At 43.7% G+C, this 23,489-nt stretch overlaps 6 protein-coding genes across 7 annotated transcripts; 2 read left to right on the forward strand and 4 right to left on the reverse strand.

Annotated features, from left to right (window-relative positions):
- Positions 1–1,247: 1,247 nt before the first annotated feature.
- Positions 1,248–5,224, forward strand: LOC307086130 (UDP-glucuronosyltransferase 1A5-like). The gene is made up of 9 exons (XM_079751190.1): positions 1,248–1,893; positions 2,130–2,193; positions 2,355–2,503; positions 2,754–2,881; positions 2,969–3,062; positions 3,186–3,311; positions 3,727–3,814; positions 3,957–4,176; positions 4,361–5,224. Exons 1-9 carry the CDS (start codon positions 1,348–1,350, stop codon positions 4,629–4,631), a joined length of 1,686 nt encoding a protein of 561 aa, XP_079607316.1. The 5' UTR covers positions 1,248–1,347; the 3' UTR covers positions 4,632–5,224.
- Positions 5,225–5,392: 168 nt separating this feature from the next.
- Positions 5,393–6,376, reverse strand: ndufb3 (NADH:ubiquinone oxidoreductase subunit B3). Its single transcript, XM_079750309.1, has 3 exons — positions 6,278–6,376; positions 5,717–5,845; positions 5,393–5,621 (listed from the first exon to the last, which is right to left on the reverse strand). Exons 2-3 carry the CDS (start codon positions 5,842–5,844, stop codon positions 5,471–5,473), a joined length of 279 nt encoding a protein of 92 aa, XP_079606435.1. The 5' UTR covers position 5,845; positions 6,278–6,376; the 3' UTR covers positions 5,393–5,470.
- Positions 6,377–6,423: 47 nt separating this feature from the next.
- pecr (peroxisomal trans-2-enoyl-CoA reductase) lies at positions 6,424–9,355 on the reverse strand. The gene is made up of 8 exons (XM_079750307.1): positions 9,246–9,355; positions 8,852–8,985; positions 8,598–8,763; positions 8,379–8,460; positions 8,174–8,270; positions 7,398–7,508; positions 7,040–7,151; positions 6,424–6,866 (listed from the first exon to the last, which is right to left on the reverse strand). The coding sequence occupies exons 1-8, from the start codon at positions 9,352–9,354 to the stop codon at positions 6,781–6,783; spliced, it is 897 nt and encodes a 298-aa protein (XP_079606433.1). The 5' UTR covers position 9,355; the 3' UTR covers positions 6,424–6,780.
- An 869-nt stretch (positions 9,356–10,224) lies between these two features.
- rpl37a (ribosomal protein L37a) lies at positions 10,225–12,177 on the reverse strand. The gene is made up of 4 exons (XM_079750949.1): positions 12,064–12,177; positions 11,478–11,606; positions 11,267–11,349; positions 10,225–10,384 (listed from the first exon to the last, which is right to left on the reverse strand). Exons 1-4 carry the CDS (start codon positions 12,064–12,066, stop codon positions 10,321–10,323), a joined length of 279 nt encoding a protein of 92 aa, XP_079607075.1. The 5' UTR covers positions 12,067–12,177; the 3' UTR covers positions 10,225–10,320.
- A 227-nt stretch (positions 12,178–12,404) lies between these two features.
- cfap410 (cilia and flagella associated protein 410) lies at positions 12,405–14,288 on the forward strand. Its single transcript, XM_079751550.1, has 7 exons — positions 12,405–12,615; positions 12,724–12,742; positions 12,884–12,930; positions 13,019–13,248; positions 13,590–13,740; positions 13,875–13,971; positions 14,115–14,288. The coding sequence occupies exons 1-7, from the start codon at positions 12,539–12,541 to the stop codon at positions 14,277–14,279; spliced, it is 786 nt and encodes a 261-aa protein (XP_079607676.1). The 5' UTR covers positions 12,405–12,538; the 3' UTR covers positions 14,280–14,288.
- Positions 14,289–14,744: 456 nt separating this feature from the next.
- Positions 14,745–23,228, reverse strand: orc2 (origin recognition complex, subunit 2). 2 transcript variants are annotated; one of them, XM_079751549.1, is made up of 17 exons: positions 23,145–23,228; positions 22,770–22,844; positions 22,514–22,672; positions 22,159–22,245; positions 21,962–22,051; positions 21,843–21,874; positions 21,696–21,753; positions 21,027–21,229; positions 20,120–20,218; positions 19,906–20,015; positions 19,236–19,368; positions 18,854–18,950; positions 18,324–18,470; positions 17,922–18,093; positions 17,475–17,536; positions 15,189–15,307; positions 14,745–14,884 (listed from the first exon to the last, which is right to left on the reverse strand). In XM_079751549.1, exons 2-17 carry the CDS (start codon positions 22,837–22,839, stop codon positions 14,801–14,803), a joined length of 1,722 nt encoding a protein of 573 aa, XP_079607675.1. In that variant the 5' UTR covers positions 22,840–22,844; positions 23,145–23,228; the 3' UTR covers positions 14,745–14,800. The 2 variants fall into 2 exon arrangements, with proteins under 2 accessions (XP_079607675.1, XP_079607674.1); XM_079751548.1 differs by having other exon boundaries at positions 22,159–22,248.
- Positions 23,229–23,489: the final 261 nt, after the last annotated feature.

A 23,489-nucleotide genomic window follows, 5' to 3' on the forward strand; every position in this document is an offset into this window, starting at 1 on the left:
ACCAGCTGCATCACTGTGTGGTCGCCCTAGGCAATCGCCTAGTTCACCTAAAGCAATCGCCGGCCCTGTATGGGAGCTGCACTGCTTCCAACGTGGAGGCTAGTGGAGGCTGCTGAGTGGATCATCTGTGTCCCACTCCCCTCCCTCCTGGACATTTACCGATCCCGCCTCACCCACAAAGCAACCAGCTTTGTGGGTGACCCCAGCCACCCCTCATACAGCCTCTTCAGCCTCCTGCCATCTGGGAGACGGTACCGCAGCCTCCGGCCGGCTCCTGACTGGTAGACAGCTTTTTATCACCAGGTTATCGGGAAGCTCCCCTCTCTCCCCTCTCTCCCTTCCCCTCTGCCCCCACGAACTCTGGACTCTGGACTCTGAAACCCCCTCCCATTTGCCCCCAAGAACTCTGGACTTCGAACCCATAATGTTCCTCATATTGCATATTTCAATCCATTTACATTTTTTACTTTATTTTATACTTACCGTTTTGTTTTGCCTCACCTTTGCACTATTCTTAATTATTTTGCACTATTATGAATGTATATATTGTAAATATAACTTATTTTATTTAATTTGACCTAAATGTATCCTTTTATCCTTATTGCACCGTGGGTCAGGGCCGCCGGACTGCGGGTGTAAGGTGGACAGGCTTGGGGGGGGCCCAAGGCATATATATATATATATATATATATATATATATATATATATATTTATATATTTCAAATTTTCTACCACCCCCTAGTGGTAGGAGCCGCACACGTTGGCAGAATTTGGTGCTACGGCCCTGGGTCAGAGACAAACGCAATTTCGATTCCTCTATTTGTCTGGCACATATTTTGGAATGGACAATAAAGCTGACTTTAACTCTGACTTTGAACAAGTATTGCCCCATGAATTCCACCATTAATTGCTGATTAGTTATTGGGGTTGTTCCAAGTAGTCTACCTGGTGGCATTTTCACCACTGTTCATGTCTTTAATATATATAAAAAACATACTGTCAAGTCGTTTTTTATCAGGTAAAACATTTATTTGTAAAATGTAAAGTTAATAAATTGACATGAAATAAATATTCTTGGTGTGAGTTCTTAAAGTAATCCGTTAATTTCACCCTCTTTCTGTATTTGTGTGGATATACCTACCAGATCCAATCGTTATTTTTAAGGGGAAGGACTCTGAATTTGTAATCTGTAACCCACCCCTAAACTTGTCAGTCAGGAAGAACCTTAAAGCTGTGGATAGGTTCAGTCTATGGAACTAAACAGATTCCGCTTTTTGGAGAGTTGAAGGGGATTCGTAAAGTGCGTTTAATAAATAGGCCTAAGCCTAAATATAGACTGATAGAAAAATGATACGACTGAGGTGTAAAAATATGAACATGCATAAAACTATGATTATATTCCAGCTGTTGAGCATCGGCGTAGAGTCCAAGGGGGACACAAAAGATTCTCGGCATGTTCCTGTTCTTAGCACAGTCGGAGAGCAAATCAGCCAAGATTCTGCCACCGCTCCTCAGAGTGGAAGAAGTTCCCCAGGCTTCTCCGGTCACCTGCTGGTGGTCCCTTTTGACGGAAGCCACTGGATTGGCATAAAGGCGATCGCCCAGGAAATCGGTCGTCGTGGTCACCGAGTGACGGTCTTGATGCCTGAGATCACGATGCGGATGGGTCCGGGGGAGCATTTCGACACCGTGACATATCCCGTGCCCTACGGGAAGAAGGATGTCGAAGAATTGATGGCAATAAACACGGAGGTGATGCGCAGCGCCCATCAAACTTTAATGGAGAGGGTAAACGTTAGAATTACACAGATTCAGAAACTGACGGAGATCCTTCACTCGACTGCAGAAAGCCTACTGTTCAACGACAGCTTGATTTCAACGCTACAGCAACAGGTGTGTTTGAGTGTGTGTGTGTGTGTGTGAGAGAGAGAGAGAGAGAGAGAGAGAGAGAGAGAGAGAGAGAGAGAGAGAGAGAGAGAGAGAGAGAGAGAGAGAGAGAGAGAGAGAGAGAGACTTTGCTTGGATATGAATATAAATATGGAATATGACAATACTGTATGAAAGATAAACATTTCTTTTGATTTCATTGCCTTCATATGGTATTGTCTCCCATCATGTCTATCCTGCAGCGATTCGATGCTGTCTTGACGGACCCTATGGTGCCTACCGGCTCTCTACTAGCGAGAAAACTTGGTGAGAGAACCAACGTTGGATTAAATATCTGGTTTATTTACTTGTATGTATGTATGTATGTATGTATGTATGTATGTATGTATGTATGTATGTATGTATGTATGTATGTATGTATGTATGGATAGATATATCTCATCAATATGCTAATTAATAACAACCAGGACTTCCCACCCTCAATTTGCTGCGAGGGATACCGTGCGGGCTGGACTGGCAGTCCATGGCCTGCCCATCACCTCCGTCCTACGTCCCTCGCATGTTAACTGGATTTACAGATCGAATGACCTTTAAACAGAGAGTCATTAACACTTTGGTGAGTCTGTCATCTGACCACTCTTCTTTAGACAAATAGACAAATCACTTGTTTTGTCCTTTTCCCGTAAATTGTGACTGGCTGCAGTTGCCTTATACAAACACACGCATTTCACACGCAGTTGGACACACGCATTTCTCTTGTGACCATTTTTTGTTTCTTCAGGTTTATATGGATGATTAAACTGGAGAATATACAACATTCTATTTTTCTATGCATTTACCTTTTTTGTGTTAATCTTTTGTGGAAGCTGAGTGCGTGGGAGCCGTTGCTGTGTCGACTCCTGTTCTGGCACTTTGACACTATAGCCCAGCGATTCCTGGGAGAGGATGTGGGAATAGCTGAGGTCGTTTCTGAGGCTGATATCTGGTTGCAGAGGTAATGACTGCAGAGATTATGGTACTATGTTCATTATGTAAAGTGCTCTCTCGTGGGCAGTGAACTAGTGGGTATTTTTCTGTACAGGATTGACTTTTCATTGGAGTACCCTCGTCCGTTGATGCCCAACGTGGTGCTGGTGGGCGGGATCAATTGTGATGTGAAGAGCCGCCTGCCGGAGGTAAGACCCTAGGGTCCTGGAGGTGTGCATCGGTGTCCAAAACGACGGCTACAAAGGGCTTCACTACATGATGTATTTGTTACACTGCAGGGAGTTAATGCACTTGTGTTTGGTTGTGTGCAGGAAATGGAGCCGTGGGTTTCTGCAGAACATGGGTTTGTAGTTTTCACCCTTGGCAGCATGGTGTCAAGTCTGCCAGAGGAGATAACCGCTGTCTTTATAGAAGCTTTCAGAAGAATCCCACAAAAGGTAGGAGGCTTAGTGCTGCATTCCAAAAGTGTTCCTGCTAAATTGCTAAATTTTTTAATTCCATCTCAATTTATCATGCTGTTTCAATTCTCATATACTCAATAAAAGCCTTAATCGATTTGTCTTGGGGATCAGGTATACACCAGTGTACCTTTCATGTTTTAGATATACTACAACTTTGTCAGAAATGTACATATCACACAATGGAATGGCCACATATAACAAACATATAACAAATAACTTTATGCTGTGATTGATCAGATCATCTGTTACTCAAAGCTTGAGTGATCGAGCCTCAGCTTGAGCCTTGGGAAAAGTTGTGGATAATAGCCCTAGGGACACCAAGGGGCCCGTCCAGAACAGCATCACTATGTCAGCAATCCAAGTCAAATAACCGTGGACTTTTGGTTAATAGGTGATATGGCGGTACACTGGTCCAGTCCCTGATAATCTCCCAGAAAACGTGAAGATTATGAAGTGGGTGCCACAGAATGACCTGTTAGGTAGATATTTTGGGGTTAACGCTCTGATGTTCACCTGTGTAATATCCCATACGTCCATCAAATGGTTTGCCTTCCTATAATAGCTTGACACCTGAATGTTTTTTTTATGTCATACATATCTTCATATGTATGTTTCCATTAGCGCACCCTGGGGCCCGCGCTTTCATCACACATAGTGGCTCTCACGGTATCTATGAGGGCCTGTGTCACGCGGTTCCCATGGTGATGGTGCCGCTGGGAGGGGACCAGCCTGACAACGCCCAGCGCATGGCAAGCAGGGGAGCCGGCGTGGTCCTGGACATCACCACCGTCGCTGTGGATGACCTCCTGAACGGACTGGATGAGGTCATCAACAACACCAGGTGAGCATCTATTGGTTGATGGACATTGTTATGAACCATGACTGCCAAAAACATTACCAATGTGTTACTTACCAAAGTCTAATTTCTTTGTAGCAGTAACTGTATGTCTACGTATACAGTTTTGATTCGTTGATAAAACATAGCCTACAGGTAGGACTAATCCATCCATGCCGTGTTTGCTCAGGTACAAGGATAATCTAAAGAAGCTCTCAGCGGTCCATAAAGATCGTCCTATGGACCCCTTGGCCCTGTCCGTCTACTGGACAGAATACGTGATGAGACACAAAGGCGCTCGCCATCTCAGGCCTGCTGCCCATGACTTCAACTGGTTCCAGTATCACAGCTTGGATGTGATTACGTTTCTGGTGACAGTAGTGATGCTTGTCATCATATTAACATTTAAATGCATTTCTTTATGCCTTAGAAGAGTGATGAGAAAAAAAAAGCAGGAATGATCAGAAGATGAAAAAAAGAAATACATGGATTTCACTACGTAAACCTGCTGTATGTTGAATTCAGGAATTGTAAAGAGAGAACAGAAAAGAGTAGAAGCGCAAGTCTCTTCCTTCCCTTTGTTTCTTCGCCATTAAGATGTCTTGCATTTCACACCTGATTGACAGTCAAGTTGCTTCCCCAAAACTAATTATGGAAGAGATGCCCTGATTGGTCAGATATTTGCGTTGAGTGGTCTTTTCTTAACTGGCTCAGGCCAGTCAAATAGAAATGGATACACTCACTTCCACATACTAATCGCTGAATTTTGCCCATGCCGTTTGTAATAAATAACACCCATATAATAGCCCTTAAATGTTACTTCAGCACCTAAAAAGGTAAAAAGTTTTATATAACATGTATAAATGGGTAGCAGACATGTTTTGTTATTTACAAATACTATATTAATTATAGTATTATTAATTATAATTTTTTCTGATCAATTCAATGTCTATGTTTGTATTGATGACTAGATAGATCTATAATCTTAATTGCTGCTGTTTTGACTAGATTTGTTCCTTCTTGTCATAAGCTCTTCATCAATTGATAACAAGAAGCTCACTGAACACATTTTGATAAAAGCAGAGATTACATTCTGCCTAACTACTTGAATAGAAACTTAACATTGAACCTTTGTCAACTATTGCTCTACACTCAAATACAAAATTCAAACAAACGTGTGTGTGCAGTTATATGTGTGCTCACAAAATAACAACTGTAACCATTAAAGGGCAAAGAAAGGGTATTTAATTTACAGAGAGAATAAACATTATCATTAGCCATTCTAATCCGACACCAGAGATCAGTGGTCACTCTTCTTTGGTGGGGAAAGCGCGTATTCAACGGCCAGAGCCACAGTAAAAGCAGCGAAGCCCCACTTGAATCCTCTCAGCAGAACTTCCGACAGGGTCACCGCACGAGCGAAGCCCCCGGAGTACCTCCATGCTTCGTTACTGTGGAGAGGACAACAAGGCAACTAACTGTAAGCAACGCTTCGGCAAACCAAGCCATTGTTGAAACACGTTTTTATCTTGACCTCCATACTGACCGTGCCCAGGGATCCTTCAGCCCCCTGGCAGCGAGCCTCTGCTGCGTGAACTCCAGGGGCGTCCCGTCGGTCTTCCACTGACGCCAGTCCGGCATGGACATCTTGTTATGGCCGTGGTCACCTCCCATGCTAATTACCCCACAGACACAAACAAAGACACACATATAACAGCTTCATTATAAAATTGTTCTGAAGCAGATTTATGTGGAGTACTCAGTAACGTTCCCCATGTTAAATGAGGAAGCACAGAGTAAGCTCTGCGATGGGATGCAAACATTGCGCTTGCCGTGCATCAGTAATAAGAACGCATATTAACATTGCATTAAGAATTAACTAGAATATGGGCGCTATGCATACTGGATGTAGAATATGAGAAGCCCAAATATTTGACGATGATAGATGCTAAGACCCATAGCATGATAACGTTGGCGGACTTGTCCTTTTTCCGAGTTATTATTTACACAACATGGCACAATTAAGAGGATACATATTGATAGGAGTAAAGCCCTCCGAATAAGTTTAAACCTGGCATTCAATCTTGAGTTTTAATCCATTGTTTACCTGAACGATTTGTTGTGACCTCTGATGGAGAGAATAATATCTACGACAACGTACGACCATGGACTATGCTTTACGGGAGAACTACGGCAAGAAGGTAGTTACAATTTTCATTTCGCGGTTGTAAAAAGTCATTGCATAAACTGAACTGTGCAGCTTTAAAATATATTTTCAAACTTTTATTGAATTGTAATCATTGATTACAGTCTACATTACATACAAAACGTATAAATGAAATATATTACAATTGTGCATGCGAGTTGCCATCTCTCCCTTCAGGTCCACCATGGTGGACTTCTTCCGCTCTGCTCTGCTGATTTCAAGTTATATTAATAACATGTTTTACCACAATGTTGATCGGTACCCATTAGGGACATCACAAGTGGAAGTGTCCACTCAGATGTATGGTGCGGAAGATTAACATACAAGGTCTACCCAGTGCACTGCACCAACTGGTATGGTGATTATCCACCAAATGAGGGCCCATGGAATGAGGGGTCAGTGAGTTAGAGTTTGCTTTTAGGAGGCTTTAGCAGGTTGCAGAGAGCCCCCCAGTTCTCCCCCTCTGGAGCATCGGGCCATGCACTGTGATCTGGAAAGAGAGATTTGGGGGGGGGGGGGGGGGGGGGGGGGGGGGGGGGAATGAAAAAAAAGTAAGATGAGGGAAATTTGTTGTTGAAAAATGGAAAGACACACAAACATGGTATTATCTGTCAGGCAGGTGGTATGTGTGCTGATACTGAACCGATTCAGGCGTGTACAGACCAGGTATCTCCCACATGGAGCGGTAAAGGCTTTGGCCCGCGTCCACTCTCAGAGTGTCCCCAGAGATGAATGAGGCAGCGGGGGAGAGAAGGAAGCACACGGCCGGGGAGATCTGAATGGGGAACACACAACAATGAATCTGTCTGACCTATATCTCATGAACCAAAGACTTTCTATTATTAATTCAGCTACAACGTGTATGTATATCTTTCCATCAGAATGTGTTTTAAGGTAAGGTAAGTTTGCATATACTAGGAATTTGTTATGGGACGTTAGTGAAAACAAATACAATACAACAGATACAAAATACAACGTGTGTGCGTGCACGTGTGATTAAATGTAACAGAGAAGTGCACACTTCTTCTGGTACTCCGAGCCGCTTTGCAGGGATGAAGGGGACAGACATCTTAAAAAGACTTGGTCCATAGACCTTGTAGTTCTCCATCGCCGTCTTGGAAAATATGGTCCCCTACATCCCAAAATATAAAAGACAGTGACATGACAAGATTGACAGATCACTCAAATGAAGGTCCAGTAGAGAAATTCCACAATAACTAAACTAGGTGTTGCATTATAACTAGGTTGCTGAGAGCGTGAGTGTTTTCCATCCATCCCTATGTCACACACAACTGCACGCCGGGCTGTCATGACAGCATGGTGCAGAATAGTGCAGTCGATGGGGTGTTCCTTTTCCAGCAGAAAGGTTATGCATGATTGGGACTCTATAAAGACGTGCCTGAAATGTAAAAGGTGCGGTAGGTACGATGCTATGGCTGAAAAGCGTAGAGTACAAAAGAGTACAAAAGAGCGGAAGGGAGCTCGATTTTGAAACAAACCCACAAAACAAACTCCCATCCCTCTCTAGGTTTCTCCGCCGTTGAAAAGTGTTGCCTAACCGATCAGGGAGACTTGCCCTGACGCGTCAAAAAAGTGCCAATGCTCATACGACGCGGATGCTCGTACCTTCACTGAGCATCTTATTCAGTAACGGCTGACCGGTGACAGTCCATTACTCACAATGTACACTCAAATGATAGCTCTTTAATCGTACCTACAGCACCTTTTAAGTCACTCATGATACTCTTATGTCCAGAGCTAAACAACCAAATCAGTATACATGCCCAAAATACGTACAGGCGCCACAGCGTTCACCCTGACCCCGGAGTGCGCCCACTCGATGGCCAGGCTCTTCGTGAGGTTGTCCACCGCCGCCCGCGCCGCCCCTGTGTGACTGACCAACCAGGAGAAGTACACAGAATGAGGACCTGGGAGAGGCAGCTGAGCCAGTTGCCTGGGGGTTGTTGCGGCATTGAGTAACCGGAGTGTGTGCATTGCTTACGCCATTCCAGGGAAGCCCTTCCACATGTCGGCGATGATGTTGACGATGACCCCTCCATTGTCTTTCATCCAGGCCATGTAAACTGTGGAGATAATAGCATAGCACTAATGCCCCCAAACAAATACACACACGACAAACCTAATGGTACAAGTATGAATTGAGTTTGAAGACACCCTAGCTTTAAGATACTATCACACTTTTTGTCTGTCTCTCCCTCACCTTCTTTACAGCAGTGGAAGGTTCCGGTCAGGTTGGTGTCTATAACGGCCTTCCATCCCTTGGCGGACATAGTCTCTACAGGGCTGCTAAACTGCCCTCCTCCGTTGTTAACAAGATAGTCTATCCTTCCATGCTGCTTCAGTACAGCCGACACCAGAGACTTTACCTACCAGGGAAAACACAAATAGACATGTAGACAGAAACGTTGATCCCGGTATTTGTATCTGTATGTTTTGAAGTGTAGCGGTCTCTACCTCGTCCTCGTTGCGGATGTTGCATGGTACGGCAGTGACCGAAGCAGGACTCTGTGTCGGGATGCTTTTCTTCAGTTCTTCGGCTGCTGCCTCCAACCGCTCCAATTTTCTACTAGAGATGACCACATTACAGCCTTCACACACACACACACACACACACACACACGTTAACGTAGTCACTAAACCACTTGAACATTCGAGGTTAACTGAATGTTTTTTCTAAATGTTTTGATTATGCACGCTAAACTGACATCTACGTCTCCGTTTGTAGCCAATCGCAACCTTGCTAGGGCAAAGTTCACTAGAATCAACTTGCAGTCCTGTGAATTCTCCATTCTATATTTTGTCCGTAAATTAAACTCAAAGCCATGCATTACGTCACCGCTTTGCTTACCAAGCTGGAGTAGTTCCGCTGTGATTGCTTTACCGATGCCGGTCCCTCCGCCTGTAACGATTGCAACTTTATGGTTAAACAGCCCGGTCCTGAAGACACTTGACGCCATGTTTGCGTTACTACTGAAGTGGAGTAGCGTCGGTTCAAGCTGTAACAGGGCTAGGTACGCCCTCTATTGGCTAGAAGCTGAATGTTCAAAATAAAGGATACCCTCCAAATTTTTTTTTCACTTTTACACCGATGTACAGTTCAAGTATGTTATGTCCTCAAGGACATCTGAATTCATCCTTCCAGGAATGGTTAGGTTCGAGTGCAATAACGTTGTCAAAGAGGCAAAATCGAAGTGCAGGTAAGAAGTTTGTTAGAAGAAAATACAAGCATTGTAAACGAGTTGGCCGACTACAGTACACTTGACAGGTTATGAAACCATTCTGATCTTAAAGAGTTCAAATTCCATTTCTCTCTTGATGGTCAGCCAGAGAGACGTGACCCTTCCCTTAATAAAAAAGGATTTCCGATTGGGGGCAGATCTACCTGCCCCCCGCATACACCCATAATACAAATGTAATAGGCAGAGGTACAGGCCTGCAGCACATCCTTTTCAGTGCATGCATATCACGCTTTGACCTTGAGTCATTTAATTCAACCCCGTCAACAAGGGGTGAGGTTGGATTCTTCTTTAAACCCCTCAAATGAAAAGGTGCAGCTTTCCAGTCGTGGTGCTATTCCAGTAGTCCATGAGGCGGTGTAGCCGATCAAATTTAGAACCAGTTGACTGGCACCAAATAAACACATTTTCCTGACAAACTTCTTCTCATCAGTAAGATGAACACATAATTCTGTGCCGGAAGGGTAGGACAGCATTTTTAACCCAACAATTGAGACATTTACGCTAAACCCAGGAGCATTAGACCCTGACAACACTGCATTGCAGACTGCTATAACGAGAGCGATTAACAATAATCACAGAAACACAAGATTCCGCACCAGACTGCTTTATTTTGGGATGTTGTAGCATTATCCAGGACGGACACACCATACAAAAGTCCCCAATCCACCAGCAATGTTGACTGGTTTACTGGTCCTTCAACTCCTTCAGTCTCCTGATGGCCGACTTTACCGTAACGGCAGAAGTCGTGCTGAGGAATAAAACAAAAATTTGATTAGTGAATAGCCAGCATTTCAGATATCCCTCTAAAAATAGTCCAGCACTTTGTAACTTCTCTGAACTACAAAGTTTCTCAAGCATAAAAAAATGAAACCAAAAGAACACCCATCCACTGAATTTCTCTTAAGAGTTGTATTCCAGTCCACTATGTCAAGACCGATCCAACAGAAGGTAGTTGCTTCTGGACTATGCTCTCAGGACACCAATTTACCATATCATACCAATATGAACATCTCCCGATGCTGCATCTTAACTTAACCTATCCCACCAAACAGAACACCAAACATAAATGAACAGGCATCACCGCTAGAAGCGCTTACTGTAAAACAAGTCCAGAACCAGTCAACTGTCAGAACAGACTTGAACATATTAATTAATGACTTGCTAATTAGTTTAAATAGTTACAATGTCATATGAACATTCATCAGAACGGTTGACTGCATCTACTGAAGCCTCTGGCTTTTTGAGAACATTCTGGACAGTATTGACCACTGTTGGATGCCCATATCTGCAGCTTTGACTATCATATTCCTTCATACTACAACAATATACAGTACTTCTCCATAACAGAAGTATGTACATCACATCTCTTATCCACCATGTACGAACCAGAACCAAACTACACATTCACTAGCAATCCAAGTACCTGGCTGCTAAGTCAACTTTAAATCTTTAACCAAATCAAAACATCAGAAGATTCACAAGTTGAAGCCATGCCAAATTAAGGGTTTCCACATCAGTGCTATGAAGTTTTGGAGATTGACAGTACTTGACTGCTAACCAGAACACCACATCCTATAGTATAATAGACATGCTGCAAGAGCTATTGGATGAGATGATAGCGAAGACCTACTTGTATGTCCAGGCTCCTCCAGCCACGGTCTTCATGCAGGATCCGCAATGCCAGATACCGACTGCCCTCCTCTTCATCTTGGTCTGCAAACAGACAGCAGACCCTCTTACAGTACTACTGTTTGATGGTATGACATTGACGTTCGAATGAAACGCATTGCATGCTTCAAGGAGCGTTAATCATAATTTGCAAGTTCCTTTACTGAACACACCTTGCCGCAGAAGGAGCAGGTATATTTAGCGTGCTGGCTGATCTCGATCTTCTTGACCATCTTCCTCAGCGACGCGCCATAACGCGTGCCGTATTTACCAACGATCCCCACCTTCTTGGTGCGCTTGGCCTGAACAAGATATGGAAAAACACATGTTAGGATACCATTTACTTGTTACTTGCTAGCGATACATGCGCCTGCTACCGGCAAGCCGCTATACAAGCACGCGAAGTTGTCACTAACTAACGATAACAGCATGTGACACAAGTTACCCATACAAGTAGTCCACTACATGGTCACATTCCCTTATATATAGTTAGGAAAGTAGTTAAACTCGGCCGACAACACGCTAACGTTATAGACTCGGATGGCTTGGGCCTGGCTAGCTCAGTGCTGTAGGAAGCCATTGCTAGCTATGAGTGGGAATTAACTTGGATTTTCTCAGCGCCACAGTTCAAATCAACACAAATTGCACTCGGGGATAGTTTAAAATGAATATATGAGGCCTTAGAATATGTGTGAATTTCCTTTAAAGATCACAATATGTCAGATTCACATAGATTGTGAAGGGACTTTCAGGGCTCACCATTGTATCAGCGGAGACGGAGGTCCAAAGAGGGATTGCCTACCACGCAGGCGCAATTTACCCCGTTGAAAACACTGCATTGTGGGAGATGGAGTTCCACATGGTCATAGTAAATGAGGGATTTCGAGGTCTCATCGAACAATGGACAACCTCAAAACAACCGCGTTGCTACTGTCAAGTCAAGGTTTGATTTATCAAAATAACATAATTGCCAGGGAGCAGAAAGCCATAGTTGATTTGGCTTGTGGTCTCCTCCGGTAACCAAGGACGCTTCAGCCCTGGACACGCACCTGCGCACTGTCATTTTATGTACGACAACATCCTTGCTGCTAGATAGCAGTGCAGTTTGTTGTTGCAGTGCGCATAACCTATATTCTTACATAATGCAGAGTGAAGTACTCTGTTTAAAACTCACAGGTAAAAATATACTACATTGATAATCTTATCTGCAGTCAAAGTATCTCCATGATACAATATGAAGCTTACAAGAAAACTGGTTCTTGCTAAAGCTAAGGCCTCTGACTTGGACAGCGTGAGGAAACTTAACTGCTGGTAAACTAATATTTTACAACGTATGCCTCTCTCTTACTCTGCTGCAATATTTCTGATGTATTTGCTTGGGTAGATTGATATAAACTGTCCGAACTATTTTCTTCACAGGGGATGCAGTCTATCAGATGTGAGTAGCCAGCACTTTGTTTTGCTTTATTCGCCTTGTATTATTCTGCATTGTTCGAATCCAAAAGACCCGATTTACTTTTTTATATATTTTAATGCTCTGCGATGCATACTTAAGGACTCTTTGTTGCTCTTCTGTCAGATTTCTATATTTTCCCAAATACCCAATATTGATGTGCTGACTCTCAGGTTAGTTGGCTTCAATAAATATTTTAACCCACACACACCCACATACTCTCTGAGGGTTTGATGACCTCAGGCTCTCCCCTCTCTGTAGTGTCAACAGCATCACGTCGCTCTCCCCTCTCGCGGGATGCCACTCTCTGTGTGAGCTCTACCTGAGGAGGAACTCCATCCAGTCCCTCTCCGAACTGTGTCACCTCCGCTCCCTGTCCCGCCTCAAAGTGCTGTGGCTGGCGGAGAATCCCTGCTGTGGACCGGAGGCTAGCAAATACAGACTCACTGTGCTCCGCTGCCTGCCCCGCCTGCAGAAGCTAGACAACCAGGGTGAGATTTTTAAATGTGCCTTTGAAGCCGCTTCACCAACGACAACAGTGTTTGATTGACAGGAAAAGTGGAACCCTGGAAACTGAAGGGGATGATGGGGGGATGATTGGTTCCTTTTGAACTTGATGGACCTCTTCCTGTTGTGATGTCACTACTTTCGCAAAATCAAACAATGTCCGAAAATGTTTCATTGTTTCTTAGGGACACAACAGAGCTAATGTCTTGTCACAATAAACAACTTTGCAGGGTGACGTTTCCCATCCAAAGGTTATATAATAGTGTGCAATTAAAATGATATACTATATTACCGTACTGTGTCCTTGTGGGCGTGTCTCATGCAGTGGTCACAGAGGAGGAAGTTGCATTGGCTCTCGCCCATGGGGAAGACATTACCACACCCCCGAGCACGGTCCACGACCAGCTATCCACCAATGGGATGGCAGACGTGGACACCGAGAATGACCCCCTCAATTACAACATGGAGGAAACCAAGTAAGAAACATATTCTTCACGTGTCTGGATGGAGCATTTCAGAAGGGATATCCCATGTTTGGCTAAGAATACTGTGCAAAAACTACTTTCGCTTTTCTAATTTTACAACAACCTTGGTTACCCTTATCTTGTAGTAAAATCAGGGAACAACTGGGAATGAAGCTTCTTGCCAGGGACAAGTTTGAGTCTCTTTCCTCTCCGGTGAAAGAAGCCAAACTGCCTTTTAAAAAGGTGAGGACCGGTTTAATCCAGACAGGTTTTGGAATGGTTATGTTTGCAATGGGAACTGCATGGTTCCTCACCAAATCATTACTACTGTCAAATTACCTAAAAACATATAAATAACAATCTTTATTGACTAAAAACCGTTCCAGACGCATACTCTGGAAGCGGTGCTTCTGCTGATGAAGGACCTGGACGAGGAGGACCTGCAGATCATCCACACGGTCGCCCTGAACCGACTCCAGATGTACACGGTCGGTACAGAGACGCTTCAAGACGCCATGAAGACTGAGAAAACGACAGACATGCAACACTGATACCAATCCATTCATACTAACAGACTCGTAATCGATGCATGTTACTCTATGATGCAGTTATTTTTTTCCAATGTCGTTGAAGATGTGGAGAAGGAATGGTGACCGTTTACCTTGCTAATAATCGCAGCATGCCTGCCTTCAACATAAAATAATGTACTTTTTCTTTTTCTAAGTGTAAATAAGAAATGCTATCTATTTGTGTAAATAAATAAAGAGGAACACTGAATGCAGAAAGACTCATCGTGTTTTACATATAAATGCTTTATCTGACCATGTTTTTTTTTCTTTACCAAACAGTAAAACAATGTGGATTACAGTGCTACAAGAGTTTTGAATAAATACAAACATTTCCACCATTTCAAAGCGTACATTTTTAAGGATGATTCCATTTCATTAGCCACTTCTAGCAATCCATCATAGATCTGTGTGGACACTCACAATGTGCGTGTCACTGATTTGTAACAGGCAGTGTATACAGGCAACTTTATTTCTATTATGAAGCAAGGGACAAGATGAGATCATCAGTCACCCTCCTCTTTCTCAAGGAAGTCCAACAAGGTGCTGGTATCCACGGGAACATTCAGGCATTCAACTCCATCAGCACCCTGAACCAGAAAATAACTGCTGTCATTGACAAATACTGAAGAGAGGAATAATAATACTGTATTCATTGACAATACTGTAGTCAAGGACAAATATTGCAGTGAGGAACAATAATAATGTAGTCAGTGACAATACTGCAGTGAGGAAAAATTTTGCAGTCAAGCACAAAAATAGTGCAGGGAGGAACAATAATTCTACATTCAGTGTTAATATTACTACAGTGAGGGGCAAGAATACAGCATTGTGTGCAGCCAATGAGAAGGAAGCATTGGTACAATAGGAAGAAGCCAGGTATTGGAGGTGCACCTTGCGGGTCCGGATCAGTTTGTGGTCCCTGAACTCAGTCAGCTGGGTTCTCAGGGTGAGGTCAGAGTTCACCAGGAACGCCTCACGACAGCGCTGGTAGAAATCTTGGAAGGATAAGCCTGAAAGAAATCAAATAAATAAAAGGCATATAATGTACTGCAGAGTTTGATAGAAACTGTTTTCACATTCATTCCATACATTGGTGCAGAGATGTAGGCAAGGCAAGGCAACTTCATTTATATAGCACTTTTCATACACAAGGCAGACTCAAAGTGCTTCACGTATAAACATTGTCATGCAATAAAATAAAATAATAGATAAGTAAAAGAAAACATATGCAAAGAAATGAGTAAAATATTTTAGAAAATGCAATGTATTCAAGATCAGATCAACAGTCTCTCTGGTACCCACGTCGGGACTCCAACCCGACCTAAAGGAACTTGGTCCTTTCTCTGGGACTCCAAACCAGATTCTAGGACTCTAACCCAAATAGAACTTGGGTCTCAAACCCTTATCCTTTCTCTCTGGTATCAGATCATGTATCTTTTTGGTAAAAATAGAAAATAAAGGCAATGTTAAAAAAGCATTTTAGAAAGTGCAATGTTTTTAAGATTTAGCAGAAAGCTAAAGCAAACATAAAAGTCCTCAGTCTTGTTTTAAAGGTGCTCAGAGTTGGGGCAAGTTTTAAATCCTCAGGGAGTTTATTCCAGCTATTTGTTGCATAGTAACTAAATCCTGCTTTCCCATGTTTCGTGTTTACTCAGGGGATAATAAACAGATTGGTCTCAGAAGATCTTAGTTGTCTAGATCTCTTTTGTAGTGGAAGCATAACAGTTAAATATTTTGGGCCTAACCATGTAGGGATTTATAGGTTAGCAACATGATTTTAAAATCAATTCTCTGACCTACAAGAAGCCAATGTAACGATTTAAGAATTGGTGTAATATGTTCACATTTTTTGGTCTTTGTTAGAACTCTAGCAGCAGCATTCTGAACAAGCTGAAGCTTACTTAGAGTTTATTTTGGGAGACCTGTAAGGAGACCATTGCGGTAATCAAGCTTACTAGTCATAAAGGCATGTACAAGTTTTTGTAAGTCTTCGGTGGACATGAGCCCTCTAAGTCTTGCCATTTTTAAGGTGATAATTTGCAGATTTGATGTGACTGTCGAAATGAAAATCTGAATCCATGATAACCCCTAGATTTCTGGCTTTGATTGAGGTTTTCAGGAACAGAGAGTGAACGTGTTGGGTTACTTTAAGCCTTTCCGTTTTAGCACCAAATACAATTATCTCGGATTTGTCCTCATTTAGTTTAAGGAAATTTTGGCCCATCCAGTCTTTCACTTGCTCAATGCACTGCCACAGCAGATCTATGGGCCGATAGACATTTGGTGATAGCGATACATAGATTTGCGTGTCATCAGCATAGCAATGATGGTCAATATTGTTATTTTGCATGATTTGCTCTAGTGGGAGCATGTAGAAGTTGAATAAAGAGGGTCCTAAGATCTAACCTTGTGGGACTCCATATGTCATGTTGGTTGATTCTGATACAAAGTTGCCAATGGAAACAAAGCAGTTCCTATTTTGTAGTTAGGACCTGAACCAATTTATGACCCTATGCCTGAAAGCCCCACACAGTTTTCTAACCTGTACAAAAGTATTGTATGGTCTACAGCAGGGGTCGGCATTTGTAGCCTTCACTCAGACGTGAACTCATTCTTGCATGCGGGTGTCTTCATTCATAAAAAAATAAAAACATTTGGGAATATGCAAATTATTCTTAAGAGGTCTAGACTCTGTGCGCAGCCCCGCCTTCTCCAGTGAACCAAGAAAGCCCGCGCCGTGACGAACGGGGGATTTTACCCCCTTGGTTTTACCCAGGAAACTTGAAATAAGACGGTGAAATCGCTGGGCGTGCCAAGCCTCGACCGAACCGGCTTGGCAGTGTAGAAAGGCCTTATGCTGGAGAGAGGGCAGTAGTGCGCACCTAAAAAAGCAGCCAACCACTCTTAAAACAGACACACACCACGGCGGGTGCTGATGGACTGCGTTATGGCCCGCGGGCCCCCAGTTGCCGACCCCTGGTCTACAGTGTTGAATGCAGCACTGAAAAAATTATATCTAAAAAGAACAACATGTTGTATATTTATCATTTCACTGGAAGAACCCAGGTCAAAAGCTAAACGGTATATGGATTCGGAAAACCTCTGATAACATTGTATTCAATATTTTAAGGGAAACACCAACCATGAAAAGCTCTGCATGTTACACTGTGTGCTTACCGATATATGAGGGGTTGTCTCTGTTCTCTAACTGAAATTCCACCAGAAGCTTGAAAATCCCCCTGTAAAGAAATGATGGCAATAGAATTTAACAACAACACCATCTGCATCTCTACTATTAACAGTCACATGTTACCTGTCCTTCAAATGCCTCGTGACACATAGGGCCCTCAGTCCAGTCACATGAGAATTATAAACCTGCACTATGCAAGGTCTGCCAGTAGCATCCTAGTGGCTTGAGTTGTAACTACAGTTACAGCTATATGCTGTCCAGACTGTTGTCTGAGACGCTCCCATGGTGGGGGATTGATGCATTGGCACATTTTATTCTTGAGAAACATTCTTCTTCAGATATTATGGAGTCAATAGCTACAGCAGAAAAAAGTGACATAGTGCAGGTTCAACATGATCTTGAATGTGACACCATAAAGGTGGGCTGGGGGTCACCTGGCGTTGGAGGTCAAGCTGCGCAGGACGTGCGTGAGCGAGGAGAGGGCCAGGGCACCCGTCTGCTGCACCAGCAGGGAGTTCTCGTACGATGTCTCCTCCACGTAACGCTGGTACGTCACACACTCCCACCACAGCCAGTTGAACTGACTCTGCTTGCACTGGTCCCACACTGGAGCAACACATAGAGGAAGGTGGAATACAACTTATATTATATCCATCAAGTTTTGATAAAAAAGTTAAATAGTTATAAATAAAATTTATATTTATATTAAATGGGGAATTAGTGTAAAAAAAATACATTGAAGGAGACTGATATTCGGAATAAATAGTAGTTGAAGTGGAACCCACACACACACACACACACACAAACAAACAGAAACGCACACACGCTCCACACACCAAGTGGCGCGTTGATGTGGTCAATGGATGCCACCAGGTGCATGTTGGGAAGGGATGCCAGGTGCCCCAAAGCACTCTGGGTCTTCTCTCCTCGGAGCATAGAGCCGTCGATGTTGTGGATCAGCAGGTATATGTGGAGATCAGGGCCTGCGGACATACAAGATGACGCAATACCAAGGCTTTAGATGCAGAATTCAGATGCAGGATCCTTCAGCGCTCAGAGATATCTCAGAATTACCCTGGGCAGTGAATCATATGGGATTACAATATTTTAACATTTTTCGGACATCAGATTACAAAATAATTTATTTCCGATATCCGATGGCCAATTCCCAACCAGTTTAAAGAAAATATCGGATAAGGCTCATCCCTATCCCTATTTGCAAACCAAAATAGTTAGCTGCTGACTCCCACATTAAAACACATGTCTGCATAGATGAGATCCACCCAAACACAGGTGGTTAACCTGTAGGAATATTCACTAAATGCACAAAGAAAAAAACACACATCTCCACTGCGCCGGTACCTACTGTCTTTCATGGTCTGGCTGATGTAATCGATTTGATCCGAGGGATTCCGGAACGTTCCCTGGTGGTCGAGGGCCTCTGATGTCACAGCATTTAAGATCTGTAGAGAGTGTATTGTAGTAGGAAAATGAAAAGATATTTGGAGCAGGACAGGTGCAGAATATGTGTTGTGGTAGCGGATAAACAATTGTCTTGTCTAGCCTATACTGGGGAACATTAACTTTGTTTACAGTGCATCATTTAAAATTTTTCAGAATGTAAGTATTTGCATCATATTCAGCTGTAGGTCGGTATACAAGTTAAGCTTGATCTTACACAATGTCATTGATCATAAAAGTTGAGGACGTATTGCTAAAATTAGTATTTTCCAAGCATTCCCACTCACGGATTTGAGCGTGATGGAGGGGAAGAATCCGTTGACCACCAGGTGAAGCTCTTGGGACAGCTGGGACAGACGGAAGTCCTCCAATAGAGCCTTCTTGCTGCCCAGACCGTAGACCACCACACTGAAGCCCAGCCTACACCCGGTCAGATACGCACCAGCGTCACACACAACACGAAGCACGTCGCATGCAGAGCATACGTGAGGGGGATGTTGATTTAGTTCAGTTGCAAGCAGAGCACAAAGTAGTTGGGGGTGGTAAAGAAGGTTGGAACCACTGGTCTAAATGCTTTTATCTGACTTTTGTTTTGAATGAGCCCCAGCAAACATTTTCTGTCAAAATAAACAACTTTTTTGGAGTTCCTTCCACAAATTAGTGTGGAGCTAAGGGTATGTTTTTGTGATCGTCTTAAAGTCAGAGGAGGTGGTTTGAACATTTGAATATCATTGATTACTATTGATTGACATAATCGGCAACAACTTTAAAATATTCCACTTGATGCCGACAATCAACATCCTCAAGGATCAGGTGCACGCATCCCGCCCCACATTAAGCCCCACCCCCTAATATCCTGTTTGACTTGGGGAGAAGCACCGTGAATGTCATCGCACCACATCCTAATGTCAGAAATACTAGCAGGACCGGCTGGTTCATTGTTCTCCCTCCACTCACTGTAGCTGCAGCATCCACTTGCTGAAGTGCTTCTGGTGTTTGCTGTGGATCTCTTGGATCTCTGAGGCATAACAGGAGGGTGTGTCCCCCAGTAGGCGAAACAGAGTCTCCTGCAGACACCACAACATGTCACTCCAAGGATACCAGAGGGATGGAAGATGTTATTTTTAAAGAAGAGAAGAAAAGTGTGAGAGTAGAGGTGGAATCTACCGACCCGGTCGAGTTTGGGGGTCTGCAGGCGCTGGAGGGTCCGGTCTGACGTGACGACCTTGGTGCTGCTGTGTGCTTCGAAATACTCCTCTATCAGACTGGGCTGAGAGGGGAACCAGACCACATTAATACTCCTCTATCAGACTGGGATGAGAGGGGAACCAGAACACATTAATACGTATGTGTTAGTGGGCTTTGTGCGTCAAATCAGCGAACAGAGGGAGTGGCTGAGATCAATGACGTTCAAGTCAGCTCTCGTTGATGGACATCTTCACGCACAGTGTTTGGTTTGTTTACAGCCTGCGCGCAACGTGATTCCCGGCCAAACGTTAGCGATTGGTTATGGCAGATCCAGAGTGGCACTGGGCAGATCCAATAGTTTTAAACTTCAACAGACACCCGCCTTTAAGTGAGTTAAGGTTATTCAATTGAGTTGGTCCAGACTCGCTGTGCAAATGAAATGAAGTATGAGATTCTGGTAGGACCAGGCTAAGAACAACTCTTTTAAAAGTCTATTAAAGACTGCCAGTCCAAAATTCCACTGTTAACGAGCCTTAAACTGTACAAACCTTTAAAAAAATATATATGAATTTAAAAATGTCCTTTTAACTATCCTTAATCCGAACTGCTTCTCTGCAACAATATTGTCTATGTTGTCAAAGTAAAGTAACTGTGAGGATGCTAGTACTGATGAAATTAAAGCTTACACATTTCACATTTACACCAACTAAAAGCCTTTTATAGTTTAAAGTCCAGAAAGTGATATTCCACTCAACAGCAGTGGCCCTTTGAATCTTCTATAAGTTGTGTAAATAAATGTAATAACTATAAATATAATATAAAGTTATTACAGACACTATTAAAGACACTATGATCATTGGCGTGAACAGGGGTGGTCCGGGAGGCCCCACCTGGTCTGTGGGGGCTTCCGGAAGGTTCCGGGTCTTCTTGGCAGGGGTCTTGTAGAGGGCGGCCGACTGCTTGGCCTTGCTGGGCGTGCAGAGGGTCTGCTTGACCGTCTCCTTCTCCTCCTCCTCCTCGCTCTTCTCCCCCTCTCCCTCCTCGCTGTCAGAGGGAGACAGCTCGCTGTCGCTGTCCGACCGCATGCTGGGCGCTGGAGAGAAGCGTTTACATTTACATTTAGGGCATTTAGCAGACGCTTTTATCCAAAGCGACTTACAATAAGTGCATTTGTTACAATAAGGTTTTTTGTCTGGTTTGGTGAAGACTACAAGTCGAAACCAAAGTACGGACTTCACATGTGTGTAACCAAGTGTCAAAAATATATTTGACTCATCTGAGAAAGTATGAATAAATAACGTCTATTCGCAATTGTCCAATGTGATGGGACCATAAAGTGATTTCAATTACAGGTGTATGAGCAGGTAGGGGATAGGCCTGCAGCTCTCGGGGCCCGCAGACTCCAGACACTGGGTATCGAACACAGAAGCTATTGGCTGGCATTCAAACACCCCATTCTAGCCCCCTCCGGTGGTTTACTTGGGATGAAGTCATATGATAGAACGTGGATCATGTGTTGGTTCCTCTGTTTGCCATGGTAACGGCAACATGCAACTCACCTGTTAGTCTTTTCCGGAGCCTGTGGGGGGTGGTGGAGACGAACTTCACCTTCCTGCCCTGTCAGGGCGAAGACGAGGAGTTAAACGGAGAAGAGGACACCGCTCGCCGGCTGATGAAGCAGGGGCATTGGAGTATGACGCTCTTACCTTCTGGGGGGTCCGGTTCTCAATCTTTGAACCTGAAAGAAAAAAAGAAAAAGTATAAAAACACATATCTAATATGGCTGATACTGAAGAAATTGTAGGTGTATGGGTGCCCCACTCACTGCGTCCTGAGCGTACAGGGGTCGATGGCTCAGTGTCGGAGGGCCCACTGAAGGTCACACTCTTCCCCGGGGTGCGCGCCAATTCACTCGCTAATCACACATACACACACACACACAAACACACACACACACACATCGGACTGAGCGGCCGACAGGTGGATGTCAGCAGGTGAATATGAGCATGTGGTGTGGCTTACCTCGTTCGGCCAGGCCCTGGGAGCGCTTGTACTTCTGGAAGCTGAAGACGGCAGCCCCCGCCACCACAGACCCCGGCTCCTCGTTGTCTGCTGGGTCAGAACAAATGGCTCAGAATAAAGTTTGGATGACCCACTGATGTGTGCTTGGTTGAACAACGGTTATATATAATGGACTTACGCTATGTAGGGTTAAAAGGCAGCTATAGTGGAGGTTAGGTCTATAGATTTAAACTTTTCCGCACCGTTCTAAACCACAATGTCAATAACAGCTCACCACACACACACACACACACACACACACACACACACACACACACACACACACACACACACACACACACACACACACACACACCTATTGCACTCTCTGTTCCGAGCGCCTGGACATATTTCTGCTCGTTCAGGACCTCATCTTCTTCACTATCGTCACCATCCTCATCCACTCTGGCCCGTCTGCCTGCTGAGCTCTTAAACGTCACCATCTTCTGGACCGGTGCGTCGGTAGCACGTCCGGCTGAAAACAACAACAATCCACAGTGGAATGAAGAGATCCATCAGATCTTTAGGAGTCCCACTGGTACGTTTGGTTGGTCGTTGGATGGTCTCCATACCCTCTTTGATGTCCACGATGTGTTCCAGGACCTCCTCATCTCCCACGAACTTCACTTCAAGTACACTCATGATGACTAAATGAAACATTGCCTCGTATCAGAACTGAACAGCGGAATCAAGCTACAGACTGCATGGAGACCTTATGTTTAAGACTTTAAAGATTGCTTCGGTGTTTTTATTTCTTTCTGATTACTGAAGGTATCTTTCCAACAATAGTCACTAGTGACAGCTGTCACTATGGCTGAGCAAAGTAACAAATTATGAGGAGCAAATTGAGGATGACGAGTTGTATACCGAACATATTACAAGATATTTTACGTGCTACATTGTCTCAGGACATTGGCATACTTCACTTATTCAGCACAGAGTCTTACCTTATAATATAACCAGTGAAACAAATAAATACAACAATTAACAGAAGGGATGTTTTCCAGAAACGTGAGCCTCACAGATTCCGCGCCATCGTCAAAAGTTTTAAAACCACGTGACAAGTGAAAGGTCGGGATGTAGCCAATGGCAACATCGTAATCACTAAAACACTATTTCCCATCATGCATCTATTGTAGAAGGGTATTTCTTGTTGAACTTTGGATTTATGCATGGATGATACCTTCTTGTCTTTTGAGATTAATGCAAGGAAATTACATGTTTATCTGTGAATCCGCTGATTAATATATAACCGTATGTTGGATGGTATATGCATTACAGACAAAAAATGT

Source organism: Pollachius pollachius (genome assembly GCF_949987615.1).
Source record: "Pollachius pollachius genome assembly, chromosome: 14".
NCBI lineage: Eukaryota > Metazoa > Chordata > Actinopteri > Gadiformes > Gadidae > Pollachius > Pollachius pollachius.

Excerpts from the sequence above, each read along its gene's own strand:
- rpl37a (XM_079750949.1), bottom strand. Across the intron at positions 11,350-11,477 it reads CCTGCTCCTTCTGCGGCAAG|ACCAAGATGAAGAGGAGGGC; the intron begins GTGTGTTCAGTA and ends GTCTGTTTGCAG. Across the intron at positions 10,385-11,266 it reads GGAGGAGCCTGGACATACAA|CACGACTTCTGCCGTTACGG; the intron begins GTAGGTCTTCGC and ends TTTATTCCTCAG.
- ndufb3 (XM_079750309.1), bottom strand. The coding sequence starts at position 5,844 with ATGGGAGGTGACCACGGCCATAACAAGATGTCCATGCCGGACTGGCGT. Across the intron at positions 5,622-5,716 it reads CTGAAGGATCCCTGGGCACG|TAACGAAGCATGGAGGTACT; the intron begins GTCAGTATGGAG and ends TCCTCTCCACAG.
- pecr (XM_079750307.1), bottom strand. The coding sequence starts at position 9,354 with ATGGCGTCAAGTGTCTTCAGGACCGGGCTGTTTAACCATAAAGTTGCA. Across the intron at positions 8,461-8,597 it reads CTTCCACTGCTGTAAAGAAG|TTTACATGGCCTGGATGAAA; the intron begins GTGAGGGAGAGA and ends TTATCTCCACAG. Across the intron at positions 6,867-7,039 it reads CTCCATGTGGGAGATACCTG|ATCACAGTGCATGGCCCGAT; the intron begins GTCTGTACACGC and ends CTCTCTTTCCAG.
- cfap410 (XM_079751550.1), top strand. The coding sequence starts at position 12,539 with ATGAAGCTTACAAGAAAACTGGTTCTTGCTAAAGCTAAGGCCTCTGAC. Across the intron at positions 12,931-13,018 it reads ATTGATGTGCTGACTCTCAG|TGTCAACAGCATCACGTCGC; the intron begins GTTAGTTGGCTT and ends CCCTCTCTGTAG. Across the intron at positions 13,249-13,589 it reads GCAGAAGCTAGACAACCAGG|TGGTCACAGAGGAGGAAGTT; the intron begins GTGAGATTTTTA and ends TGTCTCATGCAG.
- orc2 (XM_079751548.1), bottom strand. The coding sequence starts at position 22,839 with ATGAGTGTACTTGAAGTGAAGTTCGTGGGAGATGAGGAGGTCCTGGAA. Across the intron at positions 22,249-22,513 it reads CGGAACAGAGAGTGCAATAG|CAGACAACGAGGAGCCGGGG; the intron begins GTGTGTGTGTGT and ends GTTCTGACCCAG. Across the intron at positions 18,094-18,323 it reads CCACATCAACGCGCCACTTG|TGTGGGACCAGTGCAAGCAG; the intron begins GTGTGTGGAGCG and ends GTGTTGCTCCAG.
- LOC307086130 (XM_079751190.1), top strand. The coding sequence starts at position 1,348 with ATGATACGACTGAGGTGTAAAAATATGAACATGCATAAAACTATGATT. Across the intron at positions 2,194-2,354 it reads TCTACTAGCGAGAAAACTTG|GACTTCCCACCCTCAATTTG; the intron begins GTGAGAGAACCA and ends AATAACAACCAG. Across the intron at positions 2,504-2,753 it reads AGAGAGTCATTAACACTTTG|CTGAGTGCGTGGGAGCCGTT; the intron begins GTGAGTCTGTCA and ends CTTTTGTGGAAG.